General features: G+C 50.3%; 1 protein-coding gene across 27 annotated transcripts in view; it reads right to left on the bottom strand.

Annotated features, from left to right (window-relative positions):
- RBFOX2 (RNA binding fox-1 homolog 2) overlaps window positions 1-25,392 on the bottom strand; it is a 169,564-nt gene that overhangs the window by 58,069 nt on the left and 86,103 nt on the right. For 25 of the 27 annotated variants that reach the window (XR_014586319.1, XR_014586320.1, XR_014586321.1 and 22 more), the window contains one exon: window positions 1,682-1,906. Coding sequence is in view for 23 of the 27 variants with exons in the window: in XM_083842614.1 (XP_083698740.1) it covers window positions 1,682-1,906 (225 nt within the window). In the remaining 4 variants the exon portion in view is untranslated. Of the gene's footprint in view, window positions 1-1,681; window positions 1,907-22,223; window positions 22,355-23,794; window positions 23,813-25,392 lie in introns of those variants that run through there. The other 2 variants (XM_083842608.1, XM_083842609.1) reach the window with 2 other exon arrangements.

Here is a 25,392-nt window from a genome sequence, read left to right as displayed (position 1 = left end):
CACGACGGCTGCGCGCCTCCCCTGCCTGTTTCTCGCATAACCTCTCCCAGTCACGCTCCCTCCCGGCAACACCACCTTCTCCCTGCAGTCTCCCAGCAACACTCCCTCCCACGCACACGGGCTGCTCTTCTCCCTTCCCCGGCTGCCGAGCCGAGCCGTGCCGTGATGCGCCGCGATGCGCCACACTGCACCGTGCCACCCTGCCCTGCACTGCCCTGGCAGCGCGCACACGCGGCGGGCTCCGCGGAGCCGGCGCGCGCTGATGAAAGGCAGAGCTCGGCCCTGCAGCGCCCTGGGGATGGCTCCTAATATGGAAGAGCAGAGGGAGGTTTGGCAAGAGCTTACGGCCGGGGTCAGGGCTCACAGCGCTGCCGTTAGAAAGAAACGCTTCTCAAGCTCTGGGCAAAGATGGGAGCAGCAAAAATACACGGGGGGAAAGACGCCACCGCGTTTTGCCCCCCGTTTCCGTCCTTCTGGTCAACCTAGCTGCTGGGTGGAGACGGGCAGCCCAGATCTTACGGGCTGGAAGGACGTAAGGCTGTCTGGTACTGAAATGATGACTTTCATTTCTGCACGCTGCATCAGCCTTCAGTTTTATTTCCAGCCTGATCTCTCCCTCTCTACATTTACGCTTGCCTTAGGCTGAAGTTACTTTTATGCACTGCCAACGTGCTTTCCCGGGCTTGTACTCTTTTCTTCTCCGAGACATCGAAGTTGTGGCGTTGCCAGGATGAACTCAAAGGGACCTTATCAAAGTCAAAACCTGCGTTGTCAACCGTGCAGCCACTGTCCAGTGCAGAAAGGGCAGAGCCACACGCTGGGAACCGTGCACACTTGAGCTGGCACTATCGGTTCTTCCCATCATTGGCACTAAATTCACTCTGTACTTACAGGGGAAAAAATAATCTCTGTGAGCCAAACACCCAACTACAAGCAAAACTGAAAGCATTAACAGATTAAATCCGCCCCTGAGCACCGAAGGCTCTCACCATAAGGCTCTTTATTAGGAAGTTAAGTCTTAACAAGTGGCTTAAGGGGTGGATAAAGCTTTTCCTGGGATAATCTGCCAGCATGTTGCCCAGTGCCAGTTCCAGGCCATGGGAAGAAGAAAGCAAAAAAAACTAAGAAGGTGAAAATCTTCATTTGGTAAATGGAAGCCTAGTAGCTGAGAGGTCCTCTCCTATCTTTGCCCCTGAAGCTTCCTGCCATCTTGAGAAAGTCAAAGAAAAGTGTTTTTCTACTCTGTTAGCTTCCTGAAAGCAGAAATATACTGGGATTACACCTACAATACATGTGCTCTCTCTAATCCTCTGTACTGTCAACCTTCCAGAATTTGCCACCATCACGTTCATTTGAACCACTTGCCAACTGACTCCACGTAACTAATCCTTTTAGAAAGGACCGTCTTTGGACAACGCCACCATGGTGAAACACCACGATTCTCAGGTATGACTCCTCTTTGCAGAGACCTATTTGTAAGGAGAAGAACATGAACAAGGGGAAAGACAAGAAGATAGCAACGGATCATCAGAACCTCCGGCCTTTTGCGATTGTCTCCTTTCCAAGCCCACCACTGACGTGCTGCGTGCTTCAGAAGCAGTCAGCCACCTACTCCGCGGCTGCCTCTTCCAGAAGCACCACCCTGGCCGGAGAGCCCTGCGACCCTGCCCCAGGCACTTACTGCGAGAGATCCGTTCTGTGTGCTGGCCGTGGTCGTGCTCTGCTCTCCATGCGGCTGCGTGCTTCCGTAGAGCGTCAGATTGTGCTCGCTGGTCTGGCCTGCATAGTCCTGAGTGTGTGGCACCCCGTACTCTGTGGGAATCCCGTTCTGTGGGGGTGGCGGAAATGGGATTGTGGTGAATGGCTGCACCATTGCATCAGGAGTTGCTGCTGGCTCCTGGTTACCCTGGAGAAAGGGAAAAGCAGAAGGCGGCTTTACTACACCATGGAAAACAGATGGAAACATCACCCTGAGAAGTTATCCACAAACACGCTCCGCACAGTCCATGTAAACATCCCACCCACTGCCGCTGTAATACTGCACCATCTCCTATTATCTTCTCTATCAAAAAGAGCACGCCTTGCTCCTCCGAACTACGACACCGGTTTTTAATCTCTTTTGGGCAACTTTCTCGCTGCTGGGTGACATATGGAGAACACTATCGGGCTTGCAATTTGCACGCCCCTGTAATCTCACAAAATGTTTTGCGCACAGTAAGGCATTACTCGCTAAGGAAAACACAGATACCGATTGCTAAGGACACAGAGGCGCTAACTTTTAATATCCCTTAAAAGCGCCATATCTGAGTCCATCTCCTCCAGCCTGACCTTCGCAGCCCTGCACTCGAGCACAGGGTGTGCCCGAGGGCACACTCTCCTCCCTTGCGTTGCAGTGAGAGTAAAGAAGCACGCATCTGGGCACCCATCTGTGCAGCAGCCTCTTCCCTCGCTCTCACTCTGGGTACAGAGCACGGGTCCAGCTTTTAGCGCTGCCCTGCATCCCCAAGAGGCAGCGGATGTCCCACCCTACCTTGTCTTAAGCGTGCCTGCAAGCCCACCAGGAGCAAAGGCCAAAGCCTGCAGGTTGCAGCCACCACAGGGTTCTCGCGGAGGGCAGAGGGGGGAGCTGGGACGACCTTCCCGAGCCCCCTGGGGTGAAGGAGAACAGCCTTGGCACTGAAACCCAACCCTAGGAGGCCCAGCCTGCCGCACCGCTCCTAACGCTTTCACCGCCACAGCAGCGAAATCCACGGAGAAGATTTATGATAGCGTGGCTGTTTGATTTATGTGCGTGTCAACAGACTAATCCTGATTTTAAATTTTGGCTGCTGTTCCAGCCCCAGGTCCTCCCCCACAAAGCCCAGAGGTACTTGAGCCTATTCTGATACCAGCACGCTTCAATCAATGGAGGAAAAGGGGAAAGGAGCTTGTCCTGCAGACGGGAGAGGCAGAGGGGGAATTACCGAGCAGCCTTCAGCAGAGAGCGTGCCGGGGCTGCGGGGCCTCCGCTGCAGCTGGACAAACCTCCCAATCCCTTTATCAGGCTACCTGGGACTTTCCCTTCCTGGCAAAGGGCACGATGACGGCATGCCTCTGGCCAGCACCAGCTCATTCAGATGTTGTCCGAGTCCCAAACCTGCTCGGACATCGGCGTACCCGGCCTGCCGCCCCAGGGCCTCACGGTAGCCTGGCTTTGTCTCCCTCAGATTAGGCTGCAGAGCGCTGCCTTCACGCAGGCAGCGAGCCTCTGGGTGGCTGGGCTCAAGTTAATGAAACCACCCCTTGTTCGGTGGGGGCCAAGGCTCCGCGTTGGCACTGAGCGCCCTGCCCTCTCCTCCTCCCCAGCACGCACGTGGTGGCTTCTCACACAGGGAGCGTGTTTTCCAAAGGAGTGGGTTTTTGCCCCAAAACGAGGACTGCTCCCTCTGCTTGTGCTCACTCTGCCGTCATTCCGAGTTTTAGTGGTGTGGGGCTGCTGAGAGCCTCAGCCCCGCTGGAGATCTGCAGGGCAAGCTCCAGCTCCACGTTGCCGTCTCTCTAAGCTCTCTGCTCACCACGTTTCGTTACATCCAGCCTCCTGCCTGTTTCCATACAGCTCACGTTGTCAGCCCATTTCTTTTGTTTAACAGTGGAGCTAAACATGAAACTGATTTTTTTTTTTTAATTTCAAAAATTGGTAAGATAACCCCAGGAAAGATGCTGTAGCAGAAACTATTACTAATTTTCTTCAAACAAACCAGATTCACAAGCTGGTGGTATCCCTGATAGGAGGAAGAGAATGCTAATTAGCCACCAACAAAACCTATTATGCCATCTTCTCAACAGTGCAGAGTTGCTCCCTGAAGGACATACTCTAGCGTTTTGTTTAATCTCACTCCTAGGCTACTTAAAATGCCAGCCCATAAACCTAGTATCATCTTATTCTCAACATTTCCACCCCCCACCCCCCCCCCCGTTAATACTGCTCCTTCTGGTTTAAATGCATTTCAACCTTTTAAATATTTTCTCTCCCTTCTTCAATTATCTACAAATGTTTGAAGGATGAAAAATGCTATCTCTCTCTCCTGCTTCTCATGGTGTTTTGATAATACATATTTATTTGGAGCTTAATCACATCTCACAAGCCAAAATAACCTGGCAACTTTATTTATTACTTCTCTCTGACCTTCCTAAGATTTTTATATAAGGAATTTTTGGTACAGAATGCCATGTTTTAATACCATTGTCACTTCGGTTTTTAGTAATCTTACTAACATGCAGAAATCATATTTTTTATTACAAATCTATCTTTAATTTAATGTCTCAGGTTATCTGTAGATCTATCACTATTATGCTTGTCCAGGTTTCATCATCCGAAGGAGTATCTGGATCTCAAATTATTTTCTCTTGATATGATTACGTACACATTTCCCGTCTAATTTTTTTTTATTTTAATTTCCTTCAGTGCTTTAAAATTACTTGTCCTGTCTCCACTACTGTCTACAAAGAAGAACTCCTGAGGTGTTCTCTGCAGGTTTCATGGCATACTGATATCCTCCTCTTCTGTTACTCTACCTAATTTCAACATTTACCCAACACTTCATATTTTCAAGAACTAACAAAAAAAAAAATCCCATTTATCTTCAAACACAGAACCTGAACTCCTTTCCCTACCACCAACCCTCAAGGGAAAGTCCTGCAGTCAGATGCGTTGCTTTTCCCACTTCCCAGGAGGTCTAACGAGCAGCGAGAAAACCCTTGGTGAAGGTATGCAGGGGGGGAGAAGCAACCAGAAGAGCTGAGCTGAAAGTATTTGGTCTGTCCTGTCTCGACAACATACCTCACTGCATCGCCACTCCTGCCCGGTTTAACTCATGAAGTTCCCCACGTCGTGACTCAACATGGACAGACCGAGATGGCTATGCCAAAGAGCGGTCACCGTTCCCAAACGCATGCACAGATGCCATCGCAGGATGGAGAAAGCCCAGCAACATTCCCCCATCAACTACAGCTACTAGCGACTTGTGTGATAGGATGAAATGAACCTAATTGTTCAGGAGCAGACAGACCCTTCCTTCAGCTGCAAGGTAGATGGCAGCCTCAGCTCCCCCGCTCCCACAAAAAGCACTTATCTGCAGGGTTCAGAGCAGCTCCCGGGGGCCGAGCTCTGACACCTGCCCCATCAGCTCACACCACGCAGGGCACCAAAGGGACGGAGGATACAGACATCAGCCCGGGTTCCCAGCTCAGGGCCCTGCGCTCAGCCCCACAGAGCTAAGGCCTTGTCCTCGAGGTGCCAGCTGCCCTCCTCCGGGTGGGGGTTTGGCCTACACAGCTCAGCCCGTGTTTTGTTTGAAAACCAATTTAGCTAAGGCAGTTAACCCCCCCCCCACGAACGGGGACACAACTCCAAGAGGTGATGTGGCGTTAACTTAATTAACGAACAGCTAGGCAGACGAGCAGTAAGCAAGCACGCGTGGCGGCACCTCACAGAGGGGGGGAAGCCCCAACCAGAAGCGACGTGGCTCTGCAACCGGGATTTAGGGTGAATTCTGTCAGCAGACAGCAGGTGGTGATCCAAGATCGCGGCGCCGAGCGCGAGTACCACAACCACACACACAAAGGCCTCCTGCTTCCATAAAACTGTCAGCTAACAAAGGTCGGTTTATTTTGCGAGGGGCCGGTTTTGTTCTGCCTGCTAGAGAAACGGGAGTAAGAGGGATGTGAAAGGAGCCTCAGAGTAAGGCAACCGTCTAACCCTTCTGTAGCGGTATGTCAATATTTGCTTAGATAGTGAAGTGTAACTAAATAAAATTGTAATTCTGCTAAAACTGACCTGGCACAATTTCTACAGACAGCTCCCCGTGAAGTACCACAATTTGTGTGTTGCCCGGTAGCTTATGAAGAGCCATGAGCTTCATGGAAAGGTGCAAGGAAACGTTACAGCACATAAACATGAACCTCTTCAAAGTACCTTTCGCTGCTGGTAAACCCCAAAACATTGGGATAGACGTGAGCATATGCCTGCTCAGGGCACGGGGAGGGCCAGCCCGTTGTTGATGGGTAAGCCTTTGCCGTGCCTGTGTTACTAAGGCTGGAAGTAGCTGCCTCCCGGCTAGCTGAAGGCAATTAAGGTGTTTGTGACGACTGGTGTGTTCCCGGCTACGGCTGTTTGCTCTCTGCGCCAGCCTAATCCCTTTCGTAAACAGCAAAAGCGTTCGTAGCTCGGATCTACAGAGCCCAACGCGACAGCTCAGCCTGCCCCGTGCTGCCCCACAGGAGGGATGGCTGCCCCACAGGAGGGATGGATGTGAAGATGGGGAGGAGGGAACGGCGCTGTCCCCCCTCTGACCAGGTCACAGGGGCCCTTGGGGAGGCAAATGTGCCACGTGGCTCCCGCCGAAGAGGCCATGCATGGCTCCTCGTGGAGCAGAGGAAGGGCCACCATACAACCCTGCTGTAGCAGACCAAGAGAGCAGTGACAGGGAACGCAGACTGCTTTTTCCCCTTCTTGTCACAAATGCGAATTAAGCTTGCTGCAGCAGGCTCACCTTCCCAGCCCTCCCAAAACAGCCTCCTGGGGCTCCGTGGGTGCTAAGGCTCCAGCTGGAGCTGCTGCCCTGTTACATCCAGCTGCACACCCTGCCCCGACTCCATCCACCGTGCTGAGCCGTGTCAGCACAGCTGAGCTTCTTTTCCCAGAAAGAGAGGGGAAAAAAAATAAGAAAGACTTTTTATTATCAGGTTAGTTTTGTTCCCAGTTAAGAGCGCTGAAATGGCTTGGCAGAGAGCGAGAGAATGGGAGCCAGATGGGGGTGGGGGGGAGAAAGGGCTGGGGCACCCGCAGTGGGATGAGCTGGGGCGAGCCGCAGCCTGCAGCACACGTTAACCCTCTCCCAGGCCATCCCAGATTTGCCCGCTGATGATAACGAACGTATCAGGGAGCAATGTTTTGTGAACGGGAATGGGTACAATGCAGCGTGAGGGATGCTGCAAGACCCAGGGGGAACGTGCGTGTGATCCCTTCCAGAAAACCAGGGGCAGGGCTGTCACACCAGGAGCAACCCCAACCTATAGCAGTGGCCCTCACGGCACGTGGAACCACTGCCTTGATTTTCAAAACTGTGCCTTGCTCTTCTAAACTGTGCCTTGCTCTTTAGGGTCAGTTTGTGTTGAAGACAGTCAAACACGCACCAAAGTGATGCATGGGATGGTGCAGTGATGTGGTTCCAGCTCCCTAGCCCTGCTGAAACTCAGCCACATGAACCCTTCAGGTGTCTGGAAACATAAAAGCTCTTTACCCCAAAACACAGTAATTAACTTTTTCCATGTCATGGCCATTTCATTATTGACCAGCTTCTGAACGGGAAAAGCTTTGGAACTTAGAACTTTTATCCTAAATCAGTCCTTTAGCACCCGACCCCATAGGTACAAAGCCTATGGAAAGAAAGGATAGGAATGAAAAGAATATACAAAGCTAAAAGGAAGGGAAAAGACATAAGGAAAGGAAAACAAAAAGAGAAAAATGCAAAAATACACGTGGCCTACAAGGCCAACATGCCTTCCCAGCAAGCGTTATTGATTACAAGACCTAGGACAGCACAAGGTAACTCCTGAGTGCCGTTACTACGTCACCAGCTCCTGGCATTCTTCACCTCTGCCCAAAGCTTCCCTGGACTGGGCTGGGTGCGTGACCCCAACCTGACACCCACACCTGCAGCCTGCGCTACAAAGGCATTTCTGAGACTCCAGAGAGAGAGGCCAGCACGTCTGTCTGTCTGGCGACCCAGACTGATAAAATCAACAATTTTTTTCCTTGATGTGGGTCAATCATAAAAGCACCTTGAGGAACATCACAAAAATAAGGGGGTTGGGATTTCACCTCCATGCCTGGAGCTTGCTTTTCATTAGATTTATGATGCAGTGGGGATTTTGACTCTACTACCACAGGCACAACAGCAATGCCTCCTGAACCCCTGAAAAGTTTTGCAAGAATTTGGAGTTTTATGCCAGATTTGTTAAGGGAAAGTTTAGAGGCACACTTTTTTTTTTTATTGTTACTTATATTGGATGTAATCATTTGAGGACACGCTTTTTCAATTGGCTTAGCTTAAGCCTAAATAAGCTACCCTGCCCACCAAAATAGATGTCCAAGCACAGACCCGCACCTAGCTCACCATTTAAAGGCATGTTTTCTTCAACTTCCCGGTGCAACCTTGCACTAGATTATCTAATCTTGTCCTTCCTTCTCCTAGATATGTAAAGCAAGGGAAGAACAAGTTATCTTCCAATATGCACACTATCACTCCAGGCCACCGAAAACTGTTTGGTAAAAGAAAACAGCTGGCTTTTTTTTTTTTTTTTAAACAGAGAAGTTCAAGCCCCTCTTTTGTAGGAAAGGAAGAAAGAAAATTATAGTCTTATCTTACCCCTATACACAGGAAGCACTCATTCATCCCCACACTGTCATTATTTCCAGTACTGACCAACGTTTGCTCCATCCCTACGTGCAGATGCGGGCTCTCGGCGCTGAGCGTGCCCTCCCGTAATTAAGAAGCCCCTGGGCAACCTGCAGAGAGGCTCCCTGCTGGATACAGCCAAAGCCTGAGAGTAGCGCAACATTAGCAATGCCCAGAGCCACAGCCTGAAATGTACCTGCCCACTTTCAGATTTTAAGAACACGGATTTCCTCCGCCTGAAATCTACATTATTCCCCTTTCAAAAAAAAAAAAAAGCAGAAGTTAAATGTTACTGGCAATTAAGGCGTCCCAACAAATGCTTTCAATCAATTCACGCTCTCTGGGGTTGATTAGAAGGAGAATTGTGCTTCACAAGACTCCATCAAGGCTTCAACATCTGTTTCTATTCCGTATTAGGAATGAAACTACTTCTGAAAATTATTGGGGAGAAAGGGGGTTGGGAATAAAGGAAAAAGTCCCCAGGATGGGTGCTTCCTAAGCAAAAAAAGCCAGCACGAATGAAAGGCCAGGCTCAAATTTCTGTTCGAAACCAATCTTTAGCACCTACCCTGGCGGTGTTCTCAGCTCTGCAATACTCCACGTGAATATTTTCCACTTTGCATTCATAGTCAAATGTTCTTGGGAGAGAGATTTCCATAAGACAGCTAGCTTTTACCAGATTGGTATGAAAATAAAGCTTCAAAATACAGTGAATCTAGTCGCACACTAATTCAACAGGCACCCGGAGTGGCAGAAGCATCCCCTGTACGAGTGAGATTACTTCGCTGTTGGGCAAAGAGGGTTAAGTTTCTTCTTCTGGACCAGAATTCAAATGAATCACAGCTAAGGCTCAGTGCACTGCAGATGTGTCACGTATGTTTAATCCAAGCTAACCACGATTAGCTCTTCAGCGGATTAGCAAACCGATCACACTCACAGTCGCACGAGCGCGGATTCCCATGCAGGGAGGCAGCAGGAACCAGAGGCCAGCAGTGGGGACGGAGCAGGGTGATGGCTCGTCTGGGAGCAGCCCGTGGCTGCATCAGATCGAGCGCACCCTCGTACATGACTGCAAGGCGGTGCAGAGGACCTGCCAGCACCGCTTTTCTGCCTGACTCAACCACTAACCTGCAGATCCCTGGTGCTGCTCTGTACAAGAAGAGCCGCACAACACAGGGAGGTAACAGGGAGGAAAATCCCCCCAGTCCCACGGCAGCTCTCTAGCGGGACGGCAGGGTATTGGCACGGCTACCGCCACCTCAGCCAGGTCTGCAGCCAGATTGCTCACTTCAGTCGGCTTTGTTTCAAGGAAGATGGCAGCTTTCCAGGTGATGCTGTATTTCTAAAAAAAACAGCATCTGCCTCTTCAAACCCAGTCAGGTACCTGAGCTGGACCGAGAAGCGGTTCTTCATCCCACATCCCTGCTCTGAGAACGGGCTGTCTCCTCGTACCTGCAAGAACATCACCGAGCCACACCGTGGGGCGGGTTATCCCTGCAGCCCCAGGAATTCACGCTTCTTTCCTGAGGGTTAAACCCTCCGGATGCTCATTCAGCCCCTTAGAAAGATTCAAATCTACTTTAGTCACAGGAATTTCTCGAAGCCCTTACTGCGTGACATACCTATACGTGACAGACGCCTCCAGATCTCTCTCTATATCTGGTGCTCTCCTAGGAAGGATTTTGAAGATGACTTTGGCACCTGGCTTCCCTGCACCCCTCTTCCCCTGCTGCCAGCAGCATGAGCTGCACAGAGGTGCTGCTCTGAGCTGCTTGGCTACTAGGTGAAGCACAACTAGTGAGAAAAATAAAACCTCAAAGCCCAGACAGCTTCATTTATATTGTACTCACGGAGGCCCCTTTGATCCCCCTGATCTCCCCGGCCAGCAAGAAGCCCTCCCTCCTGCCCGTACTGATTCCAGCACCTCACACGGAAAAGCAGTCCTGCCTCCGCTGCCAGCTGAGGAGGAGGAAGGGAGAAAACGCCGGGAAGGCGAGCACATCTGGAATCAATTGGGAAGGCTCTGAATGCCTCGGAAAGAACTGCAGAGCTGGCAGAAAGCAAAGCGAGGAGCTGTGCCTTCAGACGTGACTACGGAGCAAAGGTGGGGGACGAGATGGATGCAGCATACCGAAACACAGCACCAGAGCTCCTCCTGAGGTTCTCTTTTGTGCTGTTGGCTGTTTTTTTTTTTTGTGTTTTGTTTTTTAAATGCAGGCAGTTAAATCTCTCAGCCCTGTCACATTCTCACCGTGGGTACGGCCACAATGCAGCGCCGAACAGACGGGCTCAGATGCACGCAGCCCCAGCCAAGGCAAACGAGACTCATCTGTGACTCAAGTGCCAGGACTCGATAACAAAGCAACAATATTATAATCAAGCTGCTCTCGGGGTGCGGGGTGGAGGAAATCTGTGACTTGGCATATGCTTGAGAACAGAATTTTGACAGTTTAAAAACGTAGATTTCTTCCCACAATGACTTTCCATTCCAGTAATGCATTCTCCTATCTCGTTATTCATTTGTTCCAAGATGAGTTTTCCATTTTCAAGAAAGCCTTCGTTATGTATCCTGGAAAGCAGGGATGCTGGAAAGGAATAGAGGGCCACAGAGAAGCAACGCACCAGAGCAACAGCCTGGTAAAAAGCACGGGTAAAATCATTTGGATATATTACCAACGAAAAGAAAATGAGAGCAATATTACTTCAGTGTGTGGCCTTGGCCAGATGAAAAATAAGATACGCGCTTTCACATATGCATTTTAAAAAGGGAATTAACTCAAAAGGGAACAGGAAAGAGCCACAAAAGTGACCACAAGACTGGGGGGGGGGGGGGGGAGACACAAAACATGGCTGTATACTGAAAAACTTGAAAACCCCAACCTATTTTGCTTATCATTAAAAAAATTAAGTGCCAACTCATTATTTTGTGAAAGTACATTAATGGTTAGGAAAAAGAACACTGGGCACTAATAGTATTTAATCAAATGAGCAAAAGCATCAAGAAAACCAATAGCCAGGAGCTGAGTCTGATGAATTCAGCTCTGGTAAGACACACCATTTTATTTTGTTTACTGATTTTTCTAAATGACAGTCATTAAGTCAGCTACTGGGAAGGATTCGGTCCTTTCCATCTCTTCGTGCCTTTACGCTGCAAACATTACACAATTCAGAAGAGAGGTGTCAGGGTGAGATGTAATGGCCTACAATGCCCATACCACGGAAAGGCGGATCTATAGGACAATATTCTAGAAAGCTATGAGAAGCTGGTGGTAGTCAATGAACATAAAGGAAAGCAGATTACACCACGCATTTATAAGCGAAATGACCTAATCTTATCGAGAGAAACAAGTTATTGAGGAGCATGGGTGCAGTTACGCGGACCAGCTAACGCGATAAACCACCAACCGGCCTCGGCAGAAGCGATTCTGCTTCCTCCCCTGGCTGTTGCGAGATCTCGTTATGCCACGGCCACAGCCAGAAAATTAATCCAAACAATACTCTTCTGTTCGGTCCCAAACTGAGCCGTCTCGCCTGCTATCTGCCCAAGCAGGGCGCCCAGGCTGCGGCATATGGCCAGGGCAGGCAGGCGAGGGCAGCCATTCTCCTCGCAGCAGCCCGCGGTCGCGCTAGATTAAGCGCAACGTGAAAACGCACCTGAAAGCAGCTTTATCCCCGAACAAGAGGCTACGTGGACGTTTAACATATGCTATTGCCACCACCCTGCTTCGCTTGTGCCTAACTTTTAGAGCGTCCCCGCGTAAGCTAGCATAATAGTGGTTTACACACTGTGAATGCCAGGTATCTCAGGAAAGGCTTCCCCTTTGTTATTAAATCCTCACAAAGCCGCTTGCCCCCAGGCCTTTCAGCTCAGGTATATTTACCGAATTCCTGCTGCAACCGGGAACCAGAGCAGACTTCTCCCCTCTGCGGGCCACCTGCACCGCTCGCAGGTGGAGCCCGAGGTCAGCAGCATGTCTGACGGCCGCAAACCCCGGGCTGGGCGGCATCCGTGCGGGTGCTGAAGCCTCCAGCACCTCCCTCCAAGCGCCTGGAAGCAAGCTGCTCGCCCGCCTCGCCGTCACTGAACATGCGCCTCAGTTTAACAGCAGCGCTGTAACAAATATTCTCATTAAACTCTTGCTGATGACTGGTAGTCAGACTTTGAAACTGCTCTGTTTTACCGGAGCGGAATCGATAAACCTGAAAAGCTAAATTGATAGAAGAGCAGCTGATTTCAGCACCTGCAGCCCCATCAGCGTGCTGCTACGCGAGCTCCTGCGATATTCACCCCTCTGACCGTCACCTGGCACATCAGAAGGCGAGCAGGTCCGAGCAGGACCCCTCTCCCTCTGTGCCCCCCTATGGGCCCCGCTGTTCTCCTTTCACCTCCAGGAAGAGGAGAGAAGCAGCTATGCAGGACTTGAAGCCTTCCTGCCCGCCTCCCCTCCTGCTCATCACTTTTTGGGCTCACGGCACCAGGCTAAACAAAGCCGCTTGCCCCAGGACACGGGTCTGGAAAAAAAGTGTTAGCATCTGGCAACCAAGAGTAGCACCCCGGCATACGAGTTGAGGAGAAAGCACGAGGCCCTGGCACAGAGAGGAAACACCAAGATGCACGCCTGGCCGCTCCTGTCAATCCCACAGTGGGGGAATGCCCGATTATTATTTTTTTTTCCACGTATATATATTTATCGTATTACTGAGAGGAAATGCCAAGGACTGCTGCAGCCCCTGTCCCTTGAGGCTCTGCTGCTGCCATCCGGCTGTGCTGCCTTTGCAGCGATGAATATTTAAAGAGGGCAATAAATATTTCAGAGCACAGTCATCCCGACGAGAAGTCTATTAGAATACGAGAGGAGACACAAACACGCAGGGCCGCGGCCACTCCCTGCTCTGCCCCTCCTGCCCCGACCACCTCCCATCCCTCCAGCCCTCAACAGGCACCTGAGCACCTCAAATATTCATGAGCACAGCTCCAGTTACCATCCAAACAGGCAAAAACACTGCAAAAAGGTAAAAAGGTGCTCTACTTTCCAGAGAGGTGTGCTTTACCCCTTCTGGGGCCGCTGGCTTTGGGGCGTAGTGACGAGGGGATGAGAATTTGCTTTAAGCCCCCGCAGAAATGAGGCCACTTAATAGCAAACCTTGAAAGAGCAACAAAACCAAAACCACCAAACCCAAAAGCTCCCTGCCTGGTCGAGCAAGACGACGTGAAAGCCCATCTTTTTCCCCTGCAGCTCCTCTCCTTAATTTAAGCGGCACATTCACGCTGGTGCTTCTCCGTCACTAGCAGCTCTGCTTGGCTCTCCCTGGGATGCTAACAGATGCACAGAACTTTGCCATCACTGGCATGGAGAAAATTGGCTAGAAAACCGGTTTGGGACATAACAGAAAATGCTTTCATTTAATCAGCTGTCATTTGCATGCCATTCATGTTAAGGGGGGCTATTTTGACTACCACAGTGCTAAAAGCTTGCTTTTCTTTTTCTCCTCTTAATTGCACCTATAAAGGAACTTTTAAAAAAAACTTGAGGGAGGAACAAAAATTTTGCAGTCGATTTTGAAGGAAATCAAGCTCCCTCAAGGCACTTGTTCAAGATCATACTTACAAGGCCATAAAATCCACGGCCATGCTCAGAACTGGACTCCCGTGCCAGCCTCCACCACTTACCTCACCAGACTCAAAGGGCATAAAACATTCACTGGTCACACAAGGCAGGGAAGCCTTCAGAAAACCCTTCAGAAAACCCAGCTAAGCCTGCCCTGCGCAGGGGGAAGCCAAGAGCACTGGCACAGGCTGCCCAGAGAAGCCGTGGGTGCCCCATCCCTGGCGGTGTTCAAGGCCAGGCTGGATGGGGCCTTGGGCAACGTGGGGCTGGTGGAAGGTGCCCTGCCCATGGCAGGGGGTCGGAACCAGATGGTGTTTAAGGTCCTTTCCAACCCAAACCATGCTGTGATTCTGTGAAGAAGAGACCCTCACAAGGAGAAGCTAAAGGGTTCCCCTAAGTGAGAGACGAGCTGGGGTGCCGCAGCTGACCAGTGACCTGCACCAAGCCCTCTCCTTTCCAGGGACAAGAAAAGAAGAGCATCTCTGCCATCCCTGGTGCCCAGATGTTAAAAGATAATAGCAACTAAACCACCATCTTCCACGTCACGTGCTCAGGAAGACGCCTTCAGATGGCACAAGGAGCAGAAACTCCTCAAATCTGGATTCTGGCCCAGGACAAGCTGGGCACCAAAGAATTCAGCCCCATCAGCAGGGTATGTGCAAGGTTATGCGACTGCTCAACGCCGTCTGTAGATGTGCAGTCTTGGGTTTAACTGCTGCATTCCCCCGCAGCCTCACTGCGGCCCCTTTTAGGCCTTGGAAGGGGATGGTTGGGTCCTACCTGCACAAAGAAAGGGCCTTGAGATATCAGGAATAAGCTTCCTACTGCAAGCCGGAGCTCACGCTGTTTCACGCGGTTCTTTCCCCTTGACCAAGGCAGCACCCAACCACTGCACAGCCTGCTCGGGACAGCCAGGTTCGTATTATTGAACCTCTCTCTCATTCCTCTGCTCTACAGCAGGAATTGGCTCCAAAGTATTGAGCTGTCAAATGGCAAAACCTCTCTTTGGATAGTATTTCAAGGAAGAAGAGCTGCCTTACAAACGGTGAGATCAATCGCTCGCTACCTCCCTCCATGCCTCCTGGAAGACCAGCAGCAGCACCACCAAAAAGACACAGTTTATATTAAAAATATAAAATAGCAATCACAGCAGCCTAGTTCAGACAGCGACACCAATCCTGCTGCTCTGCAAGCAGCGAGTGCCGGGATTTTCCATCCCACTACCAACCACCACAACCGTCCTTCACATCGCTGAAACTAAAGAAGGATCCGCTCAGAAGTCAGACTGAGCCTGGCCCCAAAAAACCACCTTGTGCTTTTTCTATCCTATTAAGAGACCTCCTGCACAGCGCAAGCAAAATATACTGGAAGACAAGCAATTACCTCACCAAGTAATTTAGAGCAGGAGCCACCATTTTGCAGCAGACATCAAAATAATGAGTGCTCCTCTGCTGACAGTGCAGCTGCCGATTATTCCCATGATGGGCCCTATACCCACCAGCACACTAATGTGGAAAAAAAGGCATCTGATCCCAGGCAAGAAAAGGAAAGATAAAGTTCGTTAGAATACAAAAGGAAAAGTGTTAGGAAGGAAAACAACATTTAATCTCGTGGCTCCCGCAGACCTCTCATGACTCAGAAAATAAATGTAAACAGATGAAGAAGTTAATTTGGATCATATCAGCCCTAATGGCACGCAAATGGCAGAGCAGGCACCCTGGGGAGAGGGAGGGAGGGATTTGCCACAGATCGGGTTACTATCACTGACAGCTGACCTAAAACACCACAAGATTTCATCTGCCTCTGCCAGTTTTTCCAATTTTCAGAGGTGCAACCACCATCTTTAAGAGACGCGACGTGTGAAACGCATAACACTGTGACTGTGGACAGGGAAGGAGGAGATCCTGGAGCACGAGTGGTCAAGATGTCGATCCTCTTTGCTTTAGAAGCAGCACAATTAGCTGAAAGCAAGAAATACACTGGTTTGAATTGTTTCTTTGAAGATGGAGAAGTTTTGAGACAAAGCAACAAGGACATAAAGAACTTGGATTGCTTCTCGTTGGTCTGAAAGCACTGCATGCAATAGAGACAGGCAGTTGATCTGTCTCACGAGCGTGTTCCTTCAAAAAAAGACGTCTCTGCTTGCTGGATGGGCTCCACATAGTCGTCCCCCAGATGGACCAGCACGGCCCACAGCCATGCTTCATCGCTGCCAAGCCTGAGAAACATCCTGCAGTTTCTTCAGCGCAAGCCCTCGGTGCTTGGTTTTAACTTTATCTCACCCGAGCTGCCCTGCTTTGCTGGAAGCGACAGGGTAGGCAATGCTGAGATCTTCCAGGGCTAGCCAGGCGCTCAACAGATCCACGGAAGATCCGCTGAACGGATCGTACCCAAATACGAGCCCAGGAGGCTCAGCACAGCCCTGCACGTCAATCTAACGTGGGTCTTTCCCCCCCACCAACTTCTTTTTGCTGAGATTTACTCCAGAGAGCATCTCAGAAAAATTGTATGGCAACGCACCGGGCCTCACAGCTAACCTAGAGCCCTAGTAGGATTTTGAAAACACTATGGTCCTCTGCAAATGCTCTCCCCTGTATGGATTATCTTCCTTTATGCTCCCCCGAAATATTAAGAAATTCCTATTACTCGGCTCTATCTGTTCCTCTTCCCTTCCGTGTGACACACCAAGTAGCTCAGAGTTTCCTACCCACCCTCTGGCCTTCTGGATACTTCTGCTTTCAGCGGAGGACCGGCTGGGAGATGCATTACTGGCCGTGCGGTTCCACGCCAGGCGGGGAGGCTTCGGGCCGACAGAGAGGGAACGGGGCCGGCACGGACCTTCCCAGGTGAGCTGGAGCCCGCAGCCTCCGGCGCAGCTTTCTCCTTACCTCTGCACCACGCTCGCTGCAACTCCCGCAGCTCGTTGTCAGAACTAATTAAGAGCATTGCTAACAGCAAAAAAAAAAAAAGTCCTAAGAAATCACGTTTGAGCCGCAAGCCAAGAGGGACGGTAACGTCACCGCCTCTGCTACCTCCGCACAGAGGGGCTGATTTCAGGAGCCTCTCCGTTTTGGCCTAAGTTGCCATCAGGCTGCCTAAAGCTACGAGTTCAGAACTGCTTAAAAACAAAGCTCAGGGACCCTTAATCTGATTTAACCTGCTTTATTTAGATTCGTCTCATTGAACGAGACAAAGCGCACAGAAGCCCCGCTTTCTGACGGAGCACCAAGACCTCAGCAGTAATTTTTTTCCTACCTTTCTGAGGTTCGCGTTACCAGATAAAACGCGTTCTCACACCCCTCACAGTATTTTAACCAACAACAGCTTTGAAGACTTAAGAGACCCTCCAAAAATTACCTCTTAGGATACGGATTCACAGCTGGCTTCGGATGACCAGAGAGTTCTTTCTGCCACCAAGAGGGTCGGCCAGTCCCCCCAGTATCGTACCACAAGAGCAGCAATCTAGCTGAGAACTAACCCAACCACAACCAAACTACAAAGTCTGTTAGCTGAGCAGCCCAACCACATGGGAATGGGCTGCAGGGAGCACGGACAGCGCCACTTTCAGCAACGTTTAATGTCAACTTGAGCTAATCCTGAAATTGCTTTTTTTTTTTCTTGAATTCCCGAAGATGGGACCCAACGCTGAACGCAGCACCAAGCACGCGTTACTCTTAAAACACCTCTTCATCACTTTTACCATACACTTGTTGTTCACAATCTCTTACCCAGGTCCCAGTGACGGGCACCTGGAGCACAGACGTCTCCCGAGGTCCCACCACAGCCTCCAGCCACAACCTTCATCGCTCCCAGTTCTCTCCATGCTACGCCCTTTAACTCAGATGGGCTCCATCGTGCAGGTCTAAACTAAGCCAGCCCCACCACCAAAACACAATCCTCAAAACCAAACGTAAGAGGGATTCCTAGAAGTACTTTTCCTCCCTTTTGTGATGCTTTGAAACAGCTTCATCCTGCAACGAGGTCAGGGGCTGATCAGGGAATGGTTTAGCATACTAATATTGTAACCAAATTTAACAGTTCCTTCATGCACACAAAGGAAAGCAAGGACAAAGTTAAAGCAAACTAACGTGCGTTAAATATTTGAGCACCAAGCTAACACACCACAATGCCTTACAGTCCAACCAACAGTTAACAAATTGGCTAATTCACTAATTCCACCAAATTGCCCTGCTCTTTTCTCCTCTGCCTCCCGATTCAGGCTGGAAGGATCCTTTGCAGGATAACACAGATTTAAAACTCTGCCTATTGAAATTCTCAAGTCCTTTCCCCTGCTGCCCTATTTATCTAAATGACGTTTCACAAAGCTGGAAGGGACACAGGCTGGAAAACAAAAGCCTTTCTTACTCCTGCTCCCTAATATTCCAAAGCCCTTTGCATAACCGTTGAGTTTTGATAACCTTCCTTTCTGTGCCATGCTGAACAGCAGCAAAAAATAAGAAAAGCTACAAAGAACAACAAATTAAATGAAGGGTTTCTCTATCCGTCGAGAGTACATGTGACAAAGGAGGACTAACACTATCCAAGAAATCAGACCTCTTCTCTGGGGCGTTTTTACATCTGTCTTTTTAAGGAATTTAAAGCAGATTTTGCTCTGAGGACTGGAGGGAGAAGGGAGCCTCCACATAAGGGGCCTCGGTAAACCCCAAGAGGTGAACGACGGGCTGTACGCCGCATAGGTCAACCTCTGATTATCTAAATCTTGGTGAATCAGAAGCGATTATGTGAAAGTCAAATATGCCCTCCGAGCCAGATAGCTCAGTGAGACCAGGACTTATAAAGCAGGCAGAAACCCTGCACTCCCCAGGACCACAACTGCAGAGCCCACGAATTTTAAGCAGGATAACTGGGAGGACAGTTCAGAGGGTTTTAACCGTCCTCAAGCCTCCCACCCCGAGGGCAGTCTTCAGAGGCAGCTAGATGATTACCCTCGCAATTACTCGGACATTTTTGGTGTCTCCTTGCACCCTCAGATTACAGGCTACTTAGAGTGCAATTCCACTTAGGTATTTAGAGCCTGACTGCTCAGGGAGAGAGTCTCCATTACAGGCAGGGCCAGTAGTGAGTGCCACCTATTATTAAGGCTGGCCGATACTTCCCACTGTAAGACCCTGTTTTCAGTCGTTTACCATCCCGAAAAAACATCCAAACTCTTTTATTCGTGCTATCTGCATTTTATTTGGCAGTTGGTAATTTTCGTTGCTGTCGTTAGTTTCAGCCACATCAATCCAACCTGAGAAAGAAATAGGGAGAATATTCTGTCTCATGATTGGGTGGAAAAAAAAAAAAAAGAACAAGCTTACTTGAAAACCCTACTAGGACTTCATATTTCGCAGAAAAATCTTCATTTCAGGGATCTGCATTGAGCAATAATACTGAAAAGCTACCAAAATCTGACCAATGTTATAACAAAACTACGGAAAACTGCATTTTATTAAGTGAATTTGCTAGCTAAGCTATATTTGATGGTCCAAAAAAGTCTAGAAACAATAAAAAATTCCACTATGTAAAAACAGTCTGAAAAGGAAGAACAAATCTGTTCTTCTTGTTTATCATGGAAAGAACAAAGAGGGACAACGAGTTTTACATTAAGCATTAGGAAAGACTTAGTAATGCACAGAAAGCAAAAGACTTGGATGGTCAAGGCAGGCAGTGGCACCACGAGTGTTTTTAAGGCAGGTCACCCGAGACCTCCACCAGAAATGGTTCAGACACAGCTGACTGTGCCAGGAAACACAGACACTCTTGAGGACTGCTGGCAGTGCCACTCACGTCCCATTATCTGTGATTTCTTGTTCTAGTTCAGGGCTCATCCACAGCTTCACAGGAGACACAGGCCATGCCAGATCCACGTCTGGAGATAACAGCAGGAGGACGACACATGTCCTGTACTTTCAGCTATCCCCTTTGTAGGGATACAGTAACAGGGCACAGCAGTTACCCATCGCAAAGGCAAGAAGTAAAATAACCAAGAAACCAACCTGTAGGTGTAGTAGGGGTAAAGTAAATTGGGACAAGCAGCCTGAAAGCCAAGAGGACAAGGTTACTGGGGGAGAAAGGGATAGATCAGACAAGTTTGACTGCAATAGGGGCAGAAAAAGGCAGGTGGGAAAGTTAAAACATACGACAAGGAGACTGCAGAGAAGAGGAAGAGGAGAGCAGAGGAAGAATAAGCAGACCTTACAGTCAGGTGAGAAAGAACTGAAGCTATCAAGGCAAAGAAGTAGCATGCCAAACTAGGATGTCGTGCTAATGCAAAGGAAAGGAGACAGGGACAACGCAGACAAGGACTTGGATGGGACGAACTACTGACTGGACATCATGAGGAGGAGGAGGAGATCTGTCTCACCTCCGCCATCCACGCTGGGCGGATGGGAGAGGTCAGGCGGGGACGGAAGAGAAGGGAAAACGTTCCCATTAGCATACACTCCCAAAACCTAAAACTGAACCTAACGTTGCAAAAAGTCACCGCTCGTCTGCTGTCAGCAAATATATAAAACCAACTGGCAAACACAGATCGAGCTGGTCTGCACAGAAAACGACAGCTAATTACACATTCAGCGCGAGTGGCAGAGGTCTGTGGGATGCAGCGGGGACGGCCAGCCCTGCTACCGATACTTGCAGAGGTCATCGTGGTGCCACACGGACCGGAGTCGATGGGGATGGGAGGAGGGCTGTCTGGTTTTCCTTTCCTTTTTTTGTGGAAAAAAAACAAAATAGCAGGCAATCGTGTGATTAAAGACTATCATAGAAATACAGAGAACAAGACGAGGTTTCCTTGCCAACTTAAAACGTGGAAGTGCCCCAGAACTGAAGTGCATTAGCATCTTGATACTCTCGGCTCAGTTCATGAATAACGTTGCCGAATTGTATTGACGGGCAGTATTGCAAAGCCATATAAATAAATCAGTCGGATATTTCAAACAAATCACACCGTTGAACAGGCCCAGCATTTGTCCTGTTTTCTTTTCCATGTGCAAAGCACGCTTTCTTTTTTTACTGTTATTTTTGAAAAAGCTTTCAATTGAGAATTGCTCTAGCTTCTGCGAACCCTTCAACAGCAGCCTACCCATCTCCAGCCTCTGCTGGTCACAGCACAACCACCTCGAGCAGCCCCACAAAAACCATCCTGCACAGCACGGGATCACACATGGCTCTGCCGGAGCAAACCGGAATTTGGTAGGAAAACTAACATTTCTCTACTCAGATTCCAGGGAACACGTCAAATAGGGAGAGTACCTGACTACATCCTTTCAAATCACATTTGAAACCATACTGAGGCAAATTGACCACTTCCTCGTGACTCCTCGGAGGGATACCCTTTAGTGAATCCTGGGATTTTGCAGCTAGGAGGCAAACGGGTCAAGCATTTTACCTGAACACAGCAAGAAGGTCAGTAAGACCTGACCCAGGTCTTAAAATAAATAATTAAATCCCCTCTCACCCCCACTCCCCTTTGCACTGGCGTTCATTTTATAGTAGAAGGCTGGTCAATACTAATTAAATGCAACGGAGCCATCATAACTGAGTAACTTGCAGGGAAAGACATTACTGGTATTAAGGGCTCCCCATCCTTCTCAGCCTCCAGCTGACAGTATTTTTGGTAGCTCACTACAACCCTTTGCACTAATCTGGATACTTCACAAATTAATAGCTCTTAAAATAGCAACGGAACAGTATTTTTACATTTACATAGCTTTTTCATCTGAGTATGACAGCGTGAACTCTGGCATCCTCATTTCTCGGTTCCCAGGTACCTGGGATTCGTTACCTAGTCACCTGCAGAAGAAAGGCACCGGGGAGCAGCGAGGTTATTTCTAGGACAGGGACTTAAGGAAATGGCACTGCTGTATCAGGTTCCCTCTTACATTGCCATCCTGCCTAGGCAACGGCAAACGCAGCTTCTGCCATCCCAAGGCCGCCCTGCAAGTTTGCTTCTACTCCAAGGCATCTGAAAGTGCTCAGGAGAGGTGGTAAAGAGAAAAAAAAGCACATTTAAGAGGAAAAAAAAAAAAAAACCACTCACTGGGCTCTGACAGGCCCCATTGATTTTTAAGCCCTTAAGAATAAGCCCTTCTCAACCAGCGGTTAAATCCCTGGGTATCATAACAGTTACAGACACAATCCATAGGCCCACATCAAACAAACATGTCCTTACATCAGGGCAAGCGAGCTGCAGATCCATCCTTCAATCTCCGGGGGAGATTCTCCTGGAAAAAGGCCTGGCCAGGACTCCTCTCACACAAACCTCTGCTGCTGACATGGTGCCTGCAGCCCTAAAACGAAGTCCTACGACAAACAGCAGAAGGGAAGCAAGAACTAGGGGATACACAGAGGCAGAAAGTCAAGTAACGCGTAAACGAGCACCACTTTCGGAGCGGCAAAGAAAGGAAAAAGAGCACGAGGCCGTGGATGGAGAAAAGAGCAATCCCCCTCAGACAGCTCATGCAAGTTTGCAGGGTGACACCAAACCACAGAGCCAACAGCAAGGACGCCTGGCCAAAAGGAAAGGGAGCTGCAATCCTCTAAGCAAGGGACGGGGACGGGGAATAGCGGTAGCTCCAGAGAGAATCCCTCAATGCACAAAAAAAAAAAAGCTTCTTTTTTTGGGGAGGGGATGGTAGGGGGAAGGTGGAGGAGATCCTGGAGCACCCAGGGGAGGGGAAGAGATCCTAAAGCAGACCTACGGGACGGGAGGAGGAGGCTGTCCTGGCACTCGGGCTCCCTTGCAGGCAGTTCAAACAAAGGAGGACGCTCTCGTACAGCAGGATGCGTTGTACATCTTTAGCTAGCACAAGGTGGCCGCTGTGACGGGGCTCCCCCTCTCCTGTCCCCCCAGGTCCCCAAATATACAGCCCCCTCCTGGTCCCACGGTGGGGGGCAGACAAAGATCCATTACTGTCACTGGGTATGAAGAAAGATAAGGGAAGAGATTGAGGCAGAGGAAAGAAACGGAGACAGAGAGGCCTTTAATGAGTCAGCTGCTGCTCTGATTTAAATACGATCTCCATTTAAGGAGCTCTGCGTGTTTTCTTTAGTTTTTTTTTTTGTAATTTGTTTTTTTTCTTGTTTTTTTTTTTTTTTTTTTTAAACCACTGCCTGAGCGAGCGGCAACTTTGGGCTGCACACGGTTGTCTCCCAGCTGCACGCTGGCTCCGGCAGGGAAAGGGTTATGGAAGGGGGAAGGGGAAGGGAAGAAAACCTCTGGAAAAAATGAGGCTGCTCGCTGGTTCGTTTTAACAAGGACATAAATTAGTCTCAAAGCCACAAACGCCATCACCTCCCCGAGCCCTGGGCAGAGCGTAGCGAGGCAAACACGTGCCAAGATAAACGGTGCTGGCTGCAGCCTCCGGGGGTGCTGGGGGGCCGAGAGGGGGCACGCTGGCAGGCAGGGCGGCCAAGGCGCCTCAGATGGTGCCGCAAAATGGAGCCCGGTGAGCCCACGACCGCACAAAAGGGGACCTTCAGATGTTCCTGCCTACACCCACATCAAAAGGCAGCGAGCGAAGGCAGAGAAAGAGGGAAAGCGGGGTGCTGCAGCCTGAAAATAGCAGCTCTCCCTGGTCTGGCTTTCATTACCGCCAGCAGCCCTTCCTCCTCCTCCTCCTCCTCTTCCCGTCTTGGAAGAAGGCCCGCAAGCAGGCAGCAGCCCAGGTGAAAGGCTCCATCGGCGGCAGCAGGGAGGGGAGCAGACAATGGCGGGGTGATTCATTACAAAGGCATACGTACATCCACACACAGGCACACACACAGGCTCCAGCGCTGCTGCTGCCGCTGCCGGCTGCCACATGGGCTGGCGGGACTCCTTAAGGAGGCAGCGGCTCCCTTCCCACTCTCCGAGATGCTCGACACCTTCCCCCTCTCCCAGCCCTGATGGGAAACAGATTCGGAGGAAAACGCCAGCAAGGCACTGGGCTGTCCAAGAAAGGGAGGGCTTTGTGCTCCACGCAAGCCAGCAACCTCCCCGTGCACCGCGCAGAGAAAAAAAAAAAGCCTTTTACCGTATAATTCCCATCCACCCAAGACTTTCTCTTTTATCTGCAATTAGCACATGATGTACCGGGCCCCGTTTAACGCTCATTTTCCCTGATTTAGGATTAAGGGGGATCAGAGCAGGGTACTTTCTGTTAATGAATCTGAGCTATTGCTCTCATTAGCAATTTTGGTTTCCTATTTTAAAGCACGTTTCTCCCTTCCAGCACCTCCCGTCTCTCTCCCCATCGCTATTTCTAGTCTTCCTCCCATCTATTTTGTTTTACCAGCCCTCAGGTCCATACGGCAGCTAACCTCCCAGATTCCCAAAGAGAACGGGTGAGCTCGCTCCCTAAAACGCCACAGAACCCAGCCAAGGCAGACAACGGCACCCGGAGCTCGAAGCAAACAGAGCAAGATCCTGCCGACAGCATCCCGCTCCGTTTGGTTCAGCGATGCTGAATCCGTTCAGCAGCAGTTACCAGCCGAAGAGACCAGCAACGTCCACTTTTCCTAAACGAAACGGAGCCCCCGAGAAGCAGGTCTGCAGGCGCTGAGCAAGGCCACGGCGCTGCCTCCAGCAGCACTGCAGAGCGCCGCGGCCGGGGGCACGGTCCTGGACGCGCCTCTCCCCCCAGAGACCCACACGCTCCCCCTGCGAGAAGCAGCGCTGCGGCGGTGCTCACCGTCACCGTCTTCCTCGTCTCCCACCGCGGGGGCATCAGCCACTCACCCCGAGACCCCCGGCCGAGGGCAACCTGAGCTCTCCTCCCCTACTGCTCTATATGCAGCTTCTTCAACATCGGCACGTAAATACACAGCGCAAACCCCCAAAACCTATCCTGGGCAGCACGCGCTTTTACGACAGTAATAATTCAAGGTCAACCAACACTAATAACGCGTGCTCCTACGAGGGTATCCCCAACCTTTACGCGAGCTTGTGCCCTCCTGCGTTTCACCCAGCGCCCCAGCAGCTGGGCACCCCGTCCTTCCCGGCTCTACACGGCCCCAAAGCAGCTCGGGCTTTGGGGTGCTGGGTGCTGGGCACGCACCAGCTACGCGCCCCCGTGCGCCGAGGGCTCGGGCTCCCTTCTGCACCGCACAGGCAGGGATTATGCGCAGAGCGGCCGTGGCAGGGAGCTTCCAGCATACAAAGCTGCGTGGAGAAACTCCGAAACGTGCACGCGCCAAGCCGCAGCTCGGGGGCATACACCTCCATCTAACCGGGCGCATCCCGAGCGAGGCAGCACTAGACAAATGGACCCCGCCTGCAAAGCCACGGCTTTTCAGCATCACTCACGGAACTAAATATAGGTATTGAGCGCCTCGGGAGGTTTCTGCAGAGCTCTTCTGTC

Source organism: Anser anser (genome assembly GCF_964211835.1).
Source record: "Anser anser genome assembly, chromosome: 1".
Lineage (NCBI taxonomy): Eukaryota > Metazoa > Chordata > Aves > Anseriformes > Anatidae > Anser > Anser anser.
This window is presented reverse-complemented; position numbering and strand designations above follow the sequence as displayed.